General features: G+C 39.9%; 1 protein-coding gene across 1 annotated transcript in view; it reads right to left on the bottom strand.

The window, feature by feature from the left end:
* The window catches only part of LOC131929464 (uncharacterized), a 59,140-nt gene that overhangs the window by 14,594 nt on the left and 23,929 nt on the right, over nucleotides 1–20,617 (bottom strand). Inside the window, exons 12-23 of the mRNA XM_059285693.1 lie at nucleotides 16,565–16,702; nucleotides 15,382–15,408; nucleotides 15,082–15,199; nucleotides 14,509–14,651; nucleotides 9,233–9,347; nucleotides 8,800–8,945; nucleotides 6,588–6,879; nucleotides 3,670–3,902; nucleotides 2,928–3,045; nucleotides 2,437–2,566; nucleotides 1,576–1,783; nucleotides 1,088–1,208 (exon numbers count right to left, since the gene is read on the bottom strand). Coding sequence (XP_059141676.1) covers nucleotides 1,088–1,208; nucleotides 1,576–1,783; nucleotides 2,437–2,566; nucleotides 2,928–3,045; nucleotides 3,670–3,902; nucleotides 6,588–6,879; nucleotides 8,800–8,945; nucleotides 9,233–9,347; nucleotides 14,509–14,651; nucleotides 15,082–15,199; nucleotides 15,382–15,408; nucleotides 16,565–16,702 — 1,789 coding nt within the window. The remainder of the gene's footprint in view (nucleotides 1–1,087; nucleotides 1,209–1,575; nucleotides 1,784–2,436; nucleotides 2,567–2,927; nucleotides 3,046–3,669; nucleotides 3,903–6,587; nucleotides 6,880–8,799; nucleotides 8,946–9,232; nucleotides 9,348–14,508; nucleotides 14,652–15,081; nucleotides 15,200–15,381; nucleotides 15,409–16,564; nucleotides 16,703–20,617) is intronic.

Raw genomic sequence — 20,617 nt, 5'->3', positions numbered from 1 at the left:
ATTCCATTTATCTATCTGAAATTGTACTCAAGTTATAAGCTTTTGAAAAATTGAAAGTAAAATAAACCGGGAGTGATCTCCCCTAAACTTTCTCGAATATTCTAATATAACACTACGTGGGATGTCAACTCGGAATATAGACACGACTTTTGTTTACTTAAACTTTTAAAAATAGAATAAAATTTAGTAGAAAAAAAAATTGCGCACCAAGCGAGCACCAAAACCAAATGTGCGTAATAGTGCGCAATATTATTAGTACTTTATAAATTTACATGCGTTTTTTGAGAAATCGGAAATAGCGTAAATTAGTACTTCTGGTCAACGGAAATTACTCAAAATTTGACAGAAGGTAGAGAATTAGATCTTTTATTTACTTGTGAAATTTCATTTATCTATCTGAATTAGTACTCAAGTTATAGGCTTTTGAAAAATTCAAAGTAGAAAAAGTACCACTTCCGGTTATCGGAAATCGCTCAAAAGTTGATACGGATCTACGATTTTGATATAATACTTATATATGAAATTTCATCAACCTAGCTGTAACGGTACTCAAGTAATCGTGTTTACACACAGACACACACACAGACATACGGACAAGATTGCAAAATTATGTTTTTCCGTATCAGTGAGGTGTAAAACGTCGAGATTTGTAAGAATCTCGATTTTTTTTTTGGAACGATTACAAGACTTTCTCTATAATTCGAATATACGAGAAAGTAAATAAACCGGGAGTGATCTCCCCTAAACTTTCTCGAATATTCTAATATAAAACTACGGGGGATGGCAACTCGGGACATAGACAATACTTTTAATCCATTTTTAATAACTTAAACTTTTTATAATAGAATAGAATCTCGTAAAAAAAGATTTTGATATAATACTTATATATGAAATTTCATAAACACAAGTTATCGTGTTTACACACACACACACACACACACACATACACACATACACACAGACATACGGACAAGATTGCAAAACTATGTTTTTTTCCGACTCATGGAGCCCTAAAACGATTTTTTTTTTGCACGATTACAAGACTTTCTCTATACTTCGTTTATATGAGAAAGTAAAAATGACTTACATATCTGAGCAAATATATTGTCCCCTTGTTGAATTAATACAGATACAATTAAAGTCGCAGCCAACTGTCCATCTTTCTCCCTCCTTGTAAGACTGGCCAGTTTGTGGGTGGTCACATGTACCTAGATTAGGATTAAGGTTTGGTTATACTGCTTCTTTAGGCTACTTTAGCTAATTACTTTTTAAATAAAATCACTGAATATAATACAAGTTTGGCAGCCAGCTCTATACATGAAAGCTTGAAATCACTGTCAACTTGGATTAGTTGTGTCAGAATCAACCACTGACCCCACTGACCCCATTGACCTACTGACCCCACTGACCCCATTGACCTACTGACCCCACTGACCCCACTGACACCACTGACCCCATTGACCTACTGACCCCACTGACCCCACTGACCCTATTGACCCCACTGACCCCATTGACCCACTGACCCCACTGACCCATTGACCTCACTGACCCCACTGACCCCAATGACCGACTCACCTGGGGCATTAGGGTCGGGTACAGTACCAGGCGGCATGGTGGGCAAGTCCTTGGCACTCTGTGGCTTGTGAGAATGAGATGGATCATATGTGGTCAGTCTCGATGCTGTGGTTGGGGCTGTGGTCAGCTGAGCTTTTGGTGTTGTCGTGGTCGAGTAAGTGGCGATAATGTCGTGGATTTCTGGGCTCTTGACGATGCTGTAGACTAACTATATAAACAGAACAGTTATTGACCAACTAAATAAACAGAACAGTAATTGACCAACTAAATAAACAGAACAGTAATTGACCAACTAAATAAACAGAACAGTTATTGACCAACTAAATAAACAGAACAGTTATTGACCAACTAAATAAACAGAACAGTAATTGACCAACTAAATAAACAGAACAGTAATTGACCAACTAAATAAACAGAACAGTAATTGACCAACTAAATAAACAGAACAGTAATTGACCAACTAAATAAACAGAACAGTAATTGACCAACTAAATAAACAGAACAGTTATTGACCAACTAAATAAACAGAACAGTTATTGACCAACTAAATAAACAGAACAGTTATTGACCAACTAAATAAACATTACATATAAAAAGGATTGTAGAAGACAAACAGAGAGGGTTAACATTAAGAGTTAACATACAGAGAAATTAAAAACGAGAGCACTTAAGTTGAGGTATTTCTACACAGGGATGCTTTCATTATTTTCACTAACTACTGTATTTTTATCTCACTGTTTTTGTACAATGAAACATAAAAAATGTATACTACTTTTCAAAATGCTTAGGATGTAAGTCTCATTTAAAAATTTCATCTCTGTAAGAAATAAGATGAAGTAGCAATTAAAAAAAACATCTTACACGAGGCTTAGAATATTGTGCGGTCGGAGGGTCTTTGACTGACAGCGGACAACTTGGTACTTTACAGCAGGCATCAAACGGATCTGTCACAACAGTACACAGGTCATTGTCAGGGGCGTATGTTGCACACCTGGGGAAGAAAGTAATTGTCACTAACGCTAACCGTATCTAACATGACATTAATCTTAATTAACCCTATCTAACATGACATTCATCTTAATTAACCCTATCTAACATGACATTAATCTTAATTAACCCTATCTAACATGACATTAATCTTAATTAACCCTATCTAACATGACATTAACCCTAACCCTATCTAACATGACATTAATCTTAATTAACCCTATCTAACATGACATTAATCTTAATTAACCCTATCTAACATGACATAATCTTAATTAACCCTATCCACACATGACATTAACCCTAACCCTATCTAACATGACATTAATCTTAATTAACTCTATCTAACATGACATTAACCCTACCTATCTACACATGACATCAACCCGGAAGTGTCATCCACACATTGGCAAGTGGCACCACAACTGCCATCCTTTGCTATCTCCCCTTGTGCCAAAAGTCTGCCATTGAACAGGCAACCATCTGTAGAGCAGAGTTATTATCCTTTCAATTAAATCATTGCTAAGAAAGTCTCGTTTCCATTTCTCCAGTTACAACATATTTATGTTCAAATCTTTTCAAAATAAGCGTCCTCAAAGGGATATTAAAATCTTTTCAAAATATGCGTCCTTAAAGTGATATTAAAATCCTTCAAAAAATTACCACAACGGCTGTCCACAAATGTGTTAACAAATGACGTCACACTCAGAATGTAGAGTGGAGTTCGGACGATCGTGACTGTACGTGGGAAGTGCGGGTCAGAACCGTGACGTCATATATATATATATATTTACTAGCATCATATACCCGGCGATGCCCGGGAAATGTCGATATGCAAATATGCACGCTTGAGAAAATAACCACAACCATAACCATAACCATAACAAGTGTAAACGTAGATCTCCTAAAGAGTTGTTGCACATTTCGTAATTCTTCCTACTTCTTATTTACATTTGTAAACAACGTCAAGGCGAGCATGAGATAGTGCACGAACGAATATATGTGTAAGTATCAAGGAGAGCGACCTTCATTGCACATCCACTATAAGGGAAGAAACATACTATGCAACGTACGTAAATATTTGTCAAATGGAAAACACGGACTTACTGACTAGTACAGTTGAATATGACGTAGACAGCGCATTGACCGATCCATCAGGACGTACTATGGGCATCAGAGGAATGTTGTTGATGTAGATATTGGTGCCAGCAACGGGCAGCCAGTAGTTCAGGGTTGAAGGTAGCAGCACAGTTCCAACCTGGCATACCACATGTGGACAGCAATCACTTGCCAGTTTTTCTAGCTTGCAGCCACTTGGTATTTCATTATACTTTGGACATCTGGGAAAATTATTAACTCATTGGTTCATTATTCATTATTCCTGTGGGTGCCATAGAACCAGATCTATTTATAATCACTAGAGCACACACTTCCCTACTCCCCCAAACCCGTGGTGTGATTTAATCCGGTGCTGAACTACATGTTTCCCGGGGCTTCCGCAAATAGACATATTTATTTACAGGACTATATATATGCACACATATACAGGTGTATATATATATATATATATATATATATATATATATATATATATATATATATATATGTATATATATATGTATATATATATATTATATGTATATATATATATATATATATATATATATATATATATATATATACTAGCCGTCCCGGCCAGGCCCTGCTCTGGCTTTTGTGAAAAACCTTTCTGTTAAAGACCATTACCTGTGTGTTTAGTAATCATCATAAACCCGGCATTGCCCAACCAAACCACAACCAACCAAAACCAAAACAACAAAACGCAAACATAACGCTAACACAATTACAAATACAAACGAAAACAAAAACTTACAACAAACCAACCACAACCACAAACACCAATACGAACACAAAGAAAAAAGCAAACGAAAACAAACCAAATCCAAACACAAAACCAACCACAAACACAAACCCAAAGAAAAAAACAAACGAAAAAGCAAACGAAAACAAACCAAATACAAATGCAAAACCAACCACAAACCCAAAGAAAAAAAACACAAAAGAAAAAACAAACGAAAACAAACCAAATCCAAACGCAAAACCAACCTCAAACACAAATACAAACACAAACCCAATGAAAATAAAACACAAACGAAAACGAAAAAAGAAAGAACAAAAACGAACCAAATCAAAACGCAACCACTAACGCAAACCCAACCTAAACACAAAGAAAACACTAACGCGAATATAAACGCAAAGTGCTCACGGGGCTGAATCGCCTACTTCAACTTAATAAACGACTATAGTACCCCAACTTATTCATAGTCTTTTGCACTCACTTTAATGAACGTAGGCGCGAAACCGAACACGGGAGGCCCGGGACCCCAAAAAGCACCCTGTCTGGGCGCCAGAGGACGCACCATGACGTCACCGCCTGATTGAACTTAGTAAACGCCTATAGTGCATAACTTATTTATAGTCTTTTGAACTCACGCGAACGTAGATACCATAGCGTACACCGGAAGGCCCGGGGCGCCAAATAGCACCCTGTCGGGGTGCCGGAGGACGCCCGGATTTGATTCACTTAAAGACTATAGTAACCTTTCTTATCCATAGTCTATCGCACTGTTTAAAACAAAATTATGCAGCATAGCGCTCACATGATAGCCCAGGGTGCCAAATCAAACCGTGCAGGGGCGCCGGCGGACGCGCCTGTTTCAATTTAGTGAACAACAATGATAATACTCCAAGCTTATCCGTAAATGGAAAGAAATAAACGTATATGATTTGTAGGACCTGGCTTATTAAATGTTATTGATTTTAAAAAAAATAATAATTATTGAACAGTATGTTCAGTGTATAGAATAAATAAAAGGCAGTGTTAAAAATACCTAACGACATTGCACTTAATCAATCCCCGCTAATTGTGTAATTATTTTTTTTTTTCTTAACACCAAAAACAAAGTAATAAAATGTTAATTCTCTCTTCTTAAGGATTTATTTTTCATTAAAGGGAAGTAACTGTGCAGTCAATACATTTCCGACACAATTTTAGAAATTTTATAAACGTCGATACACTTTTTAAAAATTTTATGTCGTGTTCATAATTGAAAATTATTCTTCTAAGTAAATAGAATGAAAATTGTTTTTAAAGACTTTCAATGGTAATTTTTTGACTCGTAAATTTAGACTTTGAGCACGATAAAAAATCTAACGCTTAAATCCGTAGAAGTGTCAACGACAAACTTTTTTGTTTTTTGCCACACGTTACAGAACTGAGCTTTATATATTAGATATATATATATATATATATAATGTATTTATAGGACGCTAGGTAGTGTGTCAGTCAATCAAATCAAGGAATAGCTACGCTGTCTTCGTCAAAACTAAATAGTGTTGTATTTTTATCATAAAAATCTCAAAGTTAGATGTAGCCCCTCATTCACATCTTTTCAATGTAGTGCGTTTAGATTTTAATTAGTTAAAAATACTCAGTACGCAGAGCGCCAAAAATCGAAAAAATACAAAGCTTTGTGTGCATCTTATTGGTAAAGGCTTTTATTTAGCTTACAAATTATTTTTGTGTGTTTGATTGTGGCTCTGCAAATCTTAAAATATTAATTTAAACCACTTCCTATTGTCTTTTAATTTTAGTCACATGATCCTATAGCTTTAGTAAGGTTACAACAAATCGAATTCTTTTTACTTCTTAGTATATTTAAAACTATGTGTGTGTGTGTGTGTGTGTGTGTGTATATGATTATAATTAATGCCTTTTTTAATTAAAAAGGTTTATTAGCATGTCGGCATAGTTTCGTTCATTCCGAACACGTAAACCATTAAAAGTTAAGAAAATATTGCATATATGCACATTATAAAAATGTTATACCTAGCACCAATTTGTTATAACTTGGACCTATTTATTATAACTATGACCTAGAACTACAGAATGTGATGTTGGCTTAGACAGCCATAACATCAGTTGTATAACAAGTTTATGAATTAGAAATCTTGAAGTGACTCACTTGCTGAAACACCTGTAATAGCCGTAGTACTGAGTGTCGCACGTGCATACGTGCTCACAGTCCGGCTCCCAAACGTCACCTTGTACGTACTGCACACCGTTGTACATGCATCTGTCGTCAGGGGCGGGTACAAACCCGGGGTACTTGACGTGGCACAGGTCACAAAACACGGGGCAGTTTTCTGTCATAAAGGGTCGATAGTTGCCCTCACACGTGTCCTTACCATAGAGTGGACACTCGGGCTTCAGGTCAATGCAGGGAGGCTGTTTGGACTCATCGTAGATCTCTTTGACTGACATAAACATAATAAAATTTAACACAATAGATCTCTTTGACAGATATAAAACGTTATTTATTAATTATTTTTCAGTACATTAAATTTTAAAAAATTTACAATAGGGTTGCACGACTAAAAACCATTGCGCACCTAATGAACATGATAACGCACGCATACTGGTGCGAATAGTTGGATAAGACAGCTTACTAATTTGGACAATAAAAATTCATAAAAATTTAGGCATCCAATTAAGTCAAATTTAATGTCAGATTGCATTGTCTTCATGTCTTGACCCACGTGCCAATTATGAAACGAATCTGCCAGTTAGAATGCCCGAAATTTCGCTTGAGCGTTTCGATATATGACGACTGACGACAGACAGAGGAAGCAAGGTAATAAACGCTTGTAAAGAAATTCATTAAAATTTTTTCATAAAAAACGTTTTAATAACAAGCTTTTATGTACTGTTATGTTTTGGGTTAGTCTCTGACAAACAATAACGCTTAGTGTCTAACTTCACTACTTTTATTCGTCTCAATGCATTCAAGCGTACCAGAACAGCCCTCGTCCTAACCGCTACTAACCCGCTGACTGCCCCCACAATCGTTCACTCGCCCTTTTATACCCGCATTCGAATATAAACGAAAATGATATTTGACATTGATCTTTTTAATATGTTTTAGCAATGTGCGTGTATTTAATATTTTCTTTACGTTATACAAAAAAGTAAAAACGGTGGCAATTATAAAATAGCTCTATGCTGTTATATAAACAAACCCTACTCTACCACTTATAATAAGACACTGCGGTGCACTGAAAAGCACAGTATGGTGCGATGTTTACTTTTATGGTTTCAAAATCTATAGCGATGACAGAAGGACTGACACACACTCAGTCCGCTTATATTATAGACGAGAAAAATGGCCCGTTGAGGAAGGATACAACGGGCGCTAGGCTGATAGTGCTGTCTCTTTTCTCTAAACTAAAACCACCCCGACCCCCCCCCCCCACACCACCCCCCACCCCCACCCCCACCCCCCCCCCCCCCAAAAAAAACATGTCTACCGTCCCATTCAACGAAATATAATTATATACTTTTTCCAGTATCCGCCCCCTCCCCGAAAATTCTACCCCCGCCCCCGAAAATTTCAAGTACCCCCACCCCTCTCCGGGGAGGAAAAAGTCTGAAAGAAACACTGGTGTCGCGCTTAGCCACTACCCGAAGAATTGCATTAAAGAAATTGCAAGAAAACCACTTTTTAGATTAGACACATTAATTAGGCGGTAATTTTATTATAGAGTATCGATGAAGAAATTTCTTTTGAGTTAGGGAGGGGGGGGGGGGCTCAGACGTTCTTACGCGGGGGTGGGGCTTCGCCCCTACCCGAAGAATTGTATGAAAGAAACTCTTCACGCAAACCACTTAGATTAGACAAAATTTCCTTTTTATTCAATGTTTACTCGAGAATCAATGACGTCATATTACTGTGTGAACTCTCCGGCTTGATATTATCTTCTACTATATGACGTCATATTTCGTTTCCGTCTGACTGTGCATGTTTTCTCTAGAGCGTTCTTGTCAGACAGATAGATAGATAGATACACAGACAGCGAAACTATTAGTATTAATTATATTATAGATGTTATAATGTATTTCGTAACACCCAGCATGCTAGATGTATTTCCATACACCTAGCATATTTTGACTTACAGCCAGCGTGCTAGATATTTTGACTTACAGCCAGCGTGCTAGATATTTTGACTTACAGCCAGCGTGCTAGATATTTTGACTTACAGCCAGCGTGCTAGATATTTTGACTTACAGCCAGCGTGCTAGATATTTTGACTTACACCCAGCGTGCTAGATATTTTGACTTACAGCCAGCGTGCTAGATATTTTGACTTACACCCAGCGTGCTAGATATTTTGACTTACAGCCAGCGTGCTCCGAGACTGTACCGAAGCCAGTGATGGCAGCCGTGCTTGTCCTTAGCTCACATCTCGGGGTCTTGCAGCACGAGCCTGGGGTAGCCTCCAGGTAGCAGAACGAGGGAAAGTTGGTCATGTTGTAGACAGGGCAGCTTCATGTTGACACAGACAAACAGTTGATCAAATAGTTGACAGACACATCAAGACGATCAAACAGTTGACAGACACATCAAGACGATCAAACAGTTGACAGACACATCAAGACGATCAAATAGTTGACAGACACATCAAGACGATCAAATAGTTGACAGACACATCAAGACGATCAAATAGTTGACAGACACATCACATCAAGACGATGAAACATTAGGCAGGAGTAGACATGAAGATTTAGATGAAGATGTGATTCAGATGAAGATGATGGCATTAAAGAACCTACGTGTCCGTGCAGTTGATGATGCCGTTGTCTGCATCCACACAGATGCACTGGCTGGAGCAGCCGTTGTCGATTGGCTGGTCTTGCTTGTACTGACGTCCGTTATATTCACAAACATCTGCCATGTCAAAATAACGGCATTACACAAACATCTGCCATGTCAAAATACAGCATTATACAAACATCTGCCATGTCAAAATAACGGCATTACACAAACATCTGCCATGTCAAAATAACGGCATTACACAAACATCTGCCATGTCAAAATACAGCATTATACAAACATCTGCCATGTCAAAATAACGGCATTACACAAACATCTGCCATGTCAAAATACAGCATTATACAAACATCTGCCATGTCAAAATAACGGCATTACACAAACATCTGCCATGTCAAAATAACGGCATTATACAAACATCTGCCATGTCAAAATAACGGCATTACACAAACATCTGCCATGTCAAAATAACGGCATTATACAAACATCTGCCATGTCAAAATAACGGCATTACACAAACATCTGCCATGTCAAAATAACGGCATTACACAAACATCTGCCATGTCAAAATACAGCATTATACAAACATCTGCCATGTCAAAATAACGGCATTACACAAACATCTGCCATGTCAAAATAACGGCATTATACAAACATCTGCCATGTCAAAATAACGGCATTACACAAACATCTGCCATGTCAAAATAACGGCATTATACAAACATCTGCCATGTCAAAATAACGGCATTACACAAACATCTGCCATGTCAAAATAACGGCATTATACAAACATCTGCCATGTCAAAGTAACGGCATTACACAAACATCTGCCATGTCAAAATAACGGCATTACACAAACATCTGCCATGTCAAAATAACGGCATTATACAAACATCTGCCATGTCAAAGTAACGGCATTACACAAACATCTGCCATGTCAAAATAACGGCATTACACAAACATCTGCCATGTCAAAATAACGGCATTATACAAACATCTGCCATGTCAAAGTAACGGCATTACACAAACATCTGCCATGTCAAAATAACGGCATTACACAAACATCTGCCATGTCAAAATAACGGCATTACACAAACATCTGCCATGTCAAAATAACGGCATTACACAAACATCTGCCATGTCAAAATAACGGCATTATACAAACATCTGCCATGTCAAAGTAACGGCATTACACAAACATCTGCCATGTCAAAATAACGGCATTACACAAACATTTGCCATGTCAAAATAACGGCATTATACAAACATCTGCCATGTCAAAGTAACGGCATTACACAAACATCTGCCATGTCAAAATAACGGCATTACACAAACATCTGCCATGTCAAAATAACGGCATTACACAAACATCTGCCATGTCAAAATAACGGCATTACACAAACATCTGCCATGTCAAAATAACGGCATTACACAAACATCTGCCATGTCAAAATAACGGCATTACACAAACATCTGCCATGTCAAAGTAACGGCATTACACAAACATCTGCCATGTCAAAATAACGGCATTACACAAACATCTGCCATGTCAAAGTAACGGCATTACACAAACATCTGCCATGTCAAAATAACGGCATTACACAAACATCTGCCATGTCAAAATAACGGCATTACACAAACATCTGCCATGTCAAAGTAACGGCATTACACAAACATCTGCCATGTCAAAGTAACGGCATTACACAAACATCTGCCATGTCAAAGTAACGGCATTACACAAACATCTGCCATGTCAAAGTAACGGCATTACACAAACATCTGCCATGTCAAAGTAACGGCATTACACAAACATCTGCCATGTCAAAGTAACGGCATTACACAAACATCTGCCATGTCAAAGTAACGGCATTACACAAACATCTGCCATGTCAAAGTAACGGCATTACACAAACATCTGCCATGTCAAAGTAACGGCATTACACAAACATCTGCCATGTCAAAGTAACGGCATTACACAAACATCTGCCATGTCAAAGTAACGGCATTACACAAACATCTGCCATGTCAAAGTAACGGCATTACACAAACATCTGCCATGTCAAAGTAACGGCATTACACAAACATCTGCCATGTCAAAGTAACGGCATTACACAAACATCTGCCATGTCAAAGTAACGGCATTACACAAACATCTGCCATGTCAAAGTAACGGCATTACACAAACATCTGCCATGTCAAAGTAACGGCATTACACAAACATCTGCCATGTCAAAGTAACGGCATTACACAAACATCTGCCATGTCAAAGTAACGGCATTACACAAACATCTGCCATGTCAAAGTAACGGCATTATACAAACATCTGCTAGGTCAAAGTAACGGCATTACACAAACATCTGCTAGGTCAAAGTAACGGCATTATACAAACATCTGCCATGTCAAAGTAACGGCATTACACATTATTAAATGTCTACTGTGTCTTAGACTCAGAAATTTTCCATCAAGATATGATTGATTGATTCAGACCAGATGATACCCCCAACCAATGGCCTTATGATTTGAAGGTGACCTTCCATGTTGCCTAAGTCTATAAATAGACTGCGCACAGGTGTCTCGAGGCAGTTCATTGACCAGACGTCGTTGAGAGACATAAGCCCTGTGTGTTGCCGTGTAGTACTAAATAGTTAAGCAGCATATTCTTATATTACTTGTGGTTAAGTAATTCTTTATGCTTATGGCAGTGATGTGTATACTGTGGTGATTTTTCTGAAGTGTTAAAAGCTGTGATAGTGTATCATATTATTTTTTCCCACGAATTGTAAGTTGGGTTTTGTTCATTCTGTAAATCTATTTTATCCTGTTTAAATCTAGTGTTCTGCCACGACTTTGTACACTCATTAAAAGTTATATGCAGATTAAATGTATTGTTGGCATCAGTAGTTTCTCTAGTGTTTCCCCTAGACATCAAGTACGAGTCCTAGTAAAACTATTGTGTTAGCTTTCTTTTATTTAGGCTTGTCGCCATCTGTGTGTAATCAGTTAAACGAATCCGGGAGCGTTCGCCATCTATCTGGCTGATAGATTGGTGTCTGTTACACTATATCGTGGCTTTTTAAAACTTCCACTTTGGCTATATAGTGGCTTTTTAAAACTTCTACTGTGTATATATAAAGGCTTTTTAAAACTTGTACTGTGTCTATATAATGGCTTTACACACGCTTCCACAAAAGTCGATTTTTTTCGGACCCGACACCCCCCCCCCCCCCCCGTGTGGACGTCATAAATGGACTACCCCTAACACTTCCTGTCACGTTTTGAAATTTTGAAGTTCTATGTGTTTTATTGCATTGCTATCTTGGTGTCTTGATAATAGAAAGTTTATAAAAAAAAAATTCTAAAGTGTTACGGCACTAATTTGAATTAAGACACAACCATTCTAATAGAGAATGTGTATGAGTTTGAGTGTGCGTGTGTGTGTGAGTGTGTGTGTGTGTGTGTGTTTTTGTGTTTCTGTCTGTAAAAATTATAGCTTGAGTACCGTTTCAGTTATGTTGACTTTTTTCACATATGAGAATAATGTCAAATGTGTAGTTTTTTGTTAGCTTTTGAGCGATTTCCAGTAACAGGAAGTTAACGTACTCTACTCTTGGTCTCTTAAAAGCCGACAACTTAAGTACGATTAGGTGACGTAATTTTTAGCTAGCTTTTAAATGATTTCCGGTCATCGGCACTTTACTTGATTTTAATCGGAACACGATGAATTATGAACTATTTCAGTTACGTAGACGATATTTCATATATACGTAAACGATCTTATAATTAGATTACTATTAATTTTTTAATGACATCCGATATCCAGAAGTGGTACTTTTATCAATTTCTAGTTAAAAAAACAACACCTGAAACGCCAAATAACTTGAGTAGTTTCATTTAGCTATTAGAAATTTCATACGAAGGTATATGATCTTATTCGCTATTCTCTGTTTATATTTAAGTTATTTCCGGTGATCGGAAGTAGTACTTTACGCTATTACCGATTTATCTAGAAAGTGCACATTTTACGCTCTATTATACTCACACTTTTTGCGTTCATCAAGTACGCAATCCTTTTTACAAGGTAAATTCAACTTTCTTCTTCTCTGTCTGTCTTACTGTCTATCTATCTTCTATCATGGTGCGAAACCGTAATTAGTCATGCAACTCTAGTGTCTTGAATATTTTAAAGTATTGAAAAATAAAGCGATAGTGAGCTCCTATAAACTTTCTCGAATATTCACATTTTGATCAAATTTTCAATACTATTGTTTTTTAAAGAATAGAATAGAATGTCGTAGAAAAAAAATAAGTGCGCACCAAATGAACAGCAAACAGTGTGTGTATAATACTGCGGAACATTAAAACATTACAAAGAAAAACTCAATTAATTTTCAAAGTGTTGATTTAAGCATCCAATTAAGTAACATTTTATGTCACAATACATTGTCTTTGAGTCTTGACTTACTTGAAAAGTTTAAATAATTTGGTCCGATAGAAGTGTTCGAAATTTCGCTCAAAAGTTTCCGATCATGACGGACGAAAGACAGGAAATAAGTAAAAAAAAAATTCTTATGCGTTTTTTATTATTGTTTTGAAATTGGAAATAACCTAAAGTACTACTTCCATTGACCTGAAATTACTCAAAATTTGACAGAAGACAGAAAATTAGATTTTATACATATAGATATGTGAAATTTGTCTATCTATCAGAAACAGTACTCAAGTAATAGGCTTTTAAAATACCGTAAGCAGAATAAATTCCATTTCCGATAACCGGAAACCGCTGAAAAATTGAAACTGAACTAAAAATCGGATATAATACTTGTATATAAAATGTCATCAAACTAGCTGTAATGTTACTTAAGTTATCGTGTTCACAGATAGATACACATACATACACACTCACATACACACACACAGACATACAAACAAAATTGTAAAACTAAGTATTTCCGACTCAAGGAGGTATAAAGCATCGAGATTTGTGAAAAACGCAATTTCGATTTTGTGCATGATTACAATAGTTTCTCTATACTAATAACAATCTATTATATAATTATCCATTGAAAAGGTGAAAATAAATTATTTTCTTAATAGGTAGGGTCTTGCATTATTACACCACTATTTAAACTATTTAAAAATTCTCTTCCATATTTCAACGCATTGGCCCATTTAACCACAATGCTACTCACAGACACACACAGTGACCTAATTAATTGGCCCATTTAACCACAATGCTACTCACAGACACACACAGTGACCTAATTAAAAATGTATTTACTTTGTTGGTCGGGGGAGATCCCTTGAGCAATAACCGTGAAAGTGTTGGCGGTCGATTCAAAGTGGCAGACCGGCTGTAGACAGCATTCCCCGGCCTTGTAAACCAGCGTGCAAAATGGTGGAAGGTCGTGGTAGACGTCACACCTATATGTAAGGGAGATTATAACAGACATCACATTTATATGAAAGGGAGGTTACAATAGACATCACAATTGTATGAAAGGGAGATTATAACAGACAGCACACGAAAGGGAGGCTGTGACAAATGGAAGTTAAGATAATCGTTCGATCGGATTTAGAATTTTATTTTAAAATCTGCACTACCTCAAATCCGGGTTCAAGTCAGTAGACCGTCCCTGAGACCACCCAACTCTGATGTGTACCTAATTCATGTTAGGGAAGTAAAGGCGGCTGGGCATAGTGCTCACCACACTATCTCTTCATATGCCCAAGTCGCAGAAACAAGTGAAGTCTACTTCACTTGCTCCATAGACCGTCATGTTTGAAAGGGAAACTTACTATCCCAAATCTTAACTAACGCGTTTGTGAAAACGACGGTTCATTTAAAACCTACTTGGACGTGCACTCAAATTTGCCGTGCGCTGCATCAGTGCAAACACAGTCATAGTCACAGCCGTCACTCCATCTCTCACCTTGCCCGTAAGCTTTAGACTTGTACATGCATTGACCATCTTTAACAAAAAGTAGACATATGCCATTTAACTCTACTTCTGACATTAACATTTGACATTAAGATCTACTTCTGACATTTACTTTTGACATTAAGATCTACTTCTGACATTTACATTTGACATTAAGATCTACTTCTGACATTTACATTTGACATTTAGATCTACTTCTGACATTTACTTACGGAAACCTGGAGTTTCAGCTCTTACATCTATAACAAAAATGAAATTATTTTATCAGTTTATACATCATCGATAATTTCTTGAAACCGTTGGAGTTCAATTTTAACTCAACATGTTTTCTGTGCTACATTACTGCGGGGGATTTATCTACAACATGTACAACAAACAATTGATTAAAGCAACAACAAAAAAAGCAGCAACAAAAAGAACAATGAAGAACAGCATCAACACCAACAACAATAAACGAAAAAAAAAACTTTAGACATGCAAGCAGCGTCACATGTTGGGGAAACGGGGTAGCAATTTACATGACCAGACACACTAATTTACATGACCACACACACTAATTTACATGACCAGACACACTAATTAACATGACCACACACACTAATTTACATGACCACACACACTAATTTACATGACCACACACACTAATTTACATGACCAGACACACTAATTTACATGACCAGACACTAATTTACATGACCAGACACACTAATTTACATGACCACACACACTAATTTACATGACCACACACACTAATTAACATGACCAGACACACTAATTAACATGACCACACACACTAATTTACATGACCAGGCACACTAATTAACAACTACACACAATCCACACATTAGACTACCTACCACACATCAGACTACCTACCACACATCAGACTACCTACCACACAAACCACACATCAGACTACCTACCACACATTAGACTACCTACCACACATCAGACTACCTACCACACATCAGACTACCTACCACACAAACCACACATCAGACTACCTACCACACATCAGACTACCTACCACACATCAGACTACCTACCACACATCAGACTACCTACCACACATCAGACTACCTACCACACAATCCACACATCAGGCTACCTACCACACATCAGACTACCTACCACACATCAGACTACCTACCACACATCAGACTACCTACCACACAATCCACACATCAGACTACCTACCACACATCAGACTACCTACCACACATCAGACTACCTACCACACAATCCACACATCAGACTACCTACCACACATCAGACTACCTACCACACATCAGACTACCTACCACACAATCCACACATCAGGCTACCTACCACACATCAGACTACCTACCACACATCAGACTACCTACCACACAAACCACACATCAGACTACCTACCACACAATCCACACATCAGTTGACATCTCTCACTAAAGAAGGCAGCGAAAGCGTCACAGTCTGTTGTAGCATACAAGGTGCAGTTGTCAAGTTTGTTGACACAGGTGGGTGGAGTGATGGGGATGGTGGGAATCACAGCTGTGGAGAAGATTAATGGCTGGTGGTTATGGATATTTATTGATCAATCGTAATCAGGTGTAGATCGCTCTTTAAAAAGAACTAGAATACCCGTCATCCGTTGGATAACTGTGGGCTTCGGGGGTCATCCATCAAAAAACATCACGTCTGTCACTCAAGAGGCATAGCGACCCTTCCCGGCGCCCGGGGACAAACTTTTCGATTTGAACCCCCCCCCCCCCCCCCCAAGATTTCGATTTTCAACCCCCCCCCCCCCACCCCCTTCAAACTTTTGATGTGCACCCCCCCCCATTCAAACTTTCCATTTGAACCCCCCTCAACCTTTCAATTTATTTTTCCAAACCATTTTAGCGCCCCAACATATGTCCCCCCCCCCTTCCCCCCCCCCGCCTCCCCTCCCCCCCCCGCCCCCCTCCTTGCTACGCTACTGCAGTGTCACTTATCGTCACAAAAACAGACCCCACATTCAAAAATATGTTTTTTATCTTTTAAAAACACCGAAAACACCGATTTCGGACTATCCCTTCATATACTGACGTCACAAGTGACCTACTCAACTCTACTTCACCTGCCCAGTGTCCCGCCAAGTCTCAGACAACAAAAACTATTCCAGCCGAGCATGTCTCTGACCACACTATCCCTTAATTTGCTTAGGACAAAGAAACAGATGAACCCTACTTCACCTGCCCTGTGCCCCGCGAGGTCCTGATAGTCAACCTTATCATTCACATATAGGGCTTAAGAAAAAATAATTGAAAACGTAAAAAAAAAAAAAAAGTTCTATTAATGTTTATGACACTGACTTTAAAATTTAGCCTTCATTCTCCAAAGCAAATTTTAAAATGCTTTTCTGGCATATCTAGCCCTGGCCACCTATACAATGTTTAAATAATGTGAACACCCGCCATTTTGTTCGTGGTAAACATGGCCTAAAAATGATCGGCAGACATGCGTCCGGTCCGTACGCCATATTGTTGTTAGCAGCCGACCACACCTCCAAGCTAGTGAGTAATCCTACTTTATCTAGATATAGAACGTAGATAACAAAAAAAGCCCATGTATTCTCGAATTAGATGATCATTGAAGCTAAACAAAGATTTATATAAAATAATTAAGGCCCGAAATAGATTCTAGATGTAGAATTTACATTAATCTAGATCTAGAATTTACATTGAGTCTAGTGACCTAGATCTAGATCTAGGCCCTAGGCTAGATTCTAGATTCATAACTTTCCTTCGACAGCAGATCTTTAGATCTAGAGAAATTTATTGTAAAACTAAATGAAAAAGACAGTTGAAAATTGATATAAGTGTTGGAACGTAATAAATACAGCAAACGGACGTATTGTTAAAGTTATGACCGACAGAAAATTAGATTTAGAACGCGTTAAACTTGTGAATGGGAACACAATTTTCTTCGATAGACGCCGCCATTTTATTGTACTAAAGAGTAAACAAAAACCTGTGACGTCACGGTCCCGCCGAGTCTAGTGGCTTTTCAAATCTTTTTTAAAAAAATGGGTTACTGTACGTATGAATAAATCAATAAATTAATTAACGTCTTTAAATAAATTTGTGATTAACAGTCTGTCTGCATTAAAAAATTATTCTCTACCTACATACTATTTTACAGCTGTCCCGGTAGAGTCGAACATATCACAATAGTCAATCAGGCAAACAAATAAATATTCAAACATGTAAACAAACTTGACTTTTAGTAGTATATAGATATAGGCTTCATAGTGCTCATAGATGAGTCCTCGGAAATCCATGTTACATGAGGCAGCTGGTGCAGACCAGACCAGACCAGACCAGGGATGTGACCAGACCAGGGATGTGACCAGACCAGACCAGACCAGGGATGTGACCAGACCAGACCTAACCAGACCAGACTAGACCACACCAGACCAGGGATGTGACCAGACCAGACCAGACCAGACCAGGGATGTGACCAGACCAGGGATGTGACCAGACCAGGGATGTGACCAGACCAGACCAGGGATGTGACCAGACCAGGGATGTGACCAGACCAGGGATGTGACCAGACCAGACCAGACCAGGGATGTGACCAGACCAGACCAGGGATGTGACCAGACCAGACCAGGGATGTGACCAGACCAGACCAGGGATGTGACCAGACCAGACCAGACCAGGGATGTGACCAGACCAGGGATGTGACCAGACCAGACCAGGGATGTGACCAGACCAGACCAGACCAGGGATGTGACCAGACCAGACCAGACCAGACCAGGGATGTGACCAGACCAGACCAGGGATGTGACCAGACCAGACCAGGGATGTGACCAGACCAGACAAGGGATGTGACAAGACCAGACCAGGGATGTGACCAGACCAGACCAGGGATGTGACCAGACCAGACCAGGGATGTGACCAGACCAGACCAGGGATGTGACCAGACCAGGGATGTGACCAGACCAGACCAGGGATGTGACCAGACCAGACCAGGGATGTGACCAGACCAGACCAGACCAGGGATGTGACCAGACCAGACCAGGGATGTGACCAGACCAGGGATGTGACCAGACCAGACCAGACCAGGGATGTGACCAGACCAGACCAGGGATGTGACCAGACCAGACCAGGGATGTGACCAGACCAGACCAGACCAGACCAGACCAGACCAGGTATTTGACCAGACCAGACCAGACCAGACCAGGGATGTGACCAGACCAGACCAGGGATGTGACCAGACCAGACCAGGGATATGACCAGACCTGACCAGGGATGTGACCAGACCAGACCAGGGATGTGACCAGACCAGACCAGACCAGACCAGGGATGTGACCAGACCAGACCAGACCAGGGATGTGACCAGACCAGACCAGGGATGTGACCAGACCAGACCAGGGATGTGACCAGACCAGGGATGTGACCAGACCAGACCAGGGATGTGACCAGACCAGACCAGACCAGACCAGGGATGTGACCAGACCAGACCAGGGATGTGACCAGACCAGACCAGGGATGTGACCAGACCAGGGATGTGACCAGACCAGACCAGACCAGGGATGTGACCAGACCAGACCAGGGATGTGACCAGACCAGACCAGGGATGTGACCAGACCAGACCAGGGATGTGACCAGACCAGACCAGACCAGGGATGTGACCAGACCAGACCAGACCAGACCAGACCAGGGATGTGACCAGACCAGACCAGACCAGACCAGGGATGTGACCAGACCAGACCAGGGATGTGACCAGACCAGACCAGACCAGGGATGTGACCAGACCAGACCAGACCAGACCAGGGATGTGACCAGACCAGACCAGACCAGACCAGGGATGTGACCAGACCAGACCAGACCAGACCAGGGATGTGACCAGACCAGACCAGACCAGACCAGGGATGTGACCAGACCAGAACAGGGATGTGACCAGACCAGACCAGGGATGTGACCAGACCAGACCAGGGATGTGACCAGACGAGACCAGACCAGACCAGACCAGGGATGTGACCAGACCAGACCAGGGATGTGACCAGACCAGACCAGGGATGTGACCAGACCAGACCAGGGATGTGACCAGACCAGACCAGGGATGTGACCAGACCAGACCAGGGATGTGACCAGACCAGACCAGACCAGGGATGTGACCAGACCAGACCAGACCAGACCAGACCAGGGATGTGACCAGACCAGACCAGACCAGGGATGTGACCAGACCAGACCAGACCAGGGATGCGACCAGACCAGACCAGACCAGGGATGTGACCAGACCAGACCAGGGATGTGACCAGACCAGACCAGGGATGTGACCAGACCAGACCAGACCAGGTATTTGACCAGACCAGACCAGACCAGACCAGGGATGTGACCAGACCAGACCAGGGATGTGACCAGACCAGACCAGGGATGTGACCAGACCAGACCAGGGATGTGACCAGACCAGACCAGG

This window comes from Physella acuta, unplaced genomic scaffold, assembly GCF_028476545.2.
Source record: "Physella acuta isolate Inbredline_101_S28 unplaced genomic scaffold, ASM2847654v3 ptg001635l, whole genome shotgun sequence".
Taxonomy (NCBI): Eukaryota; Metazoa; Mollusca; class Gastropoda; family Physidae; genus Physella; species Physella acuta.
The sequence above is the reverse complement of the archived record's forward strand: the minus strand, read 5'-3'. Positions and strand labels throughout refer to the sequence as shown.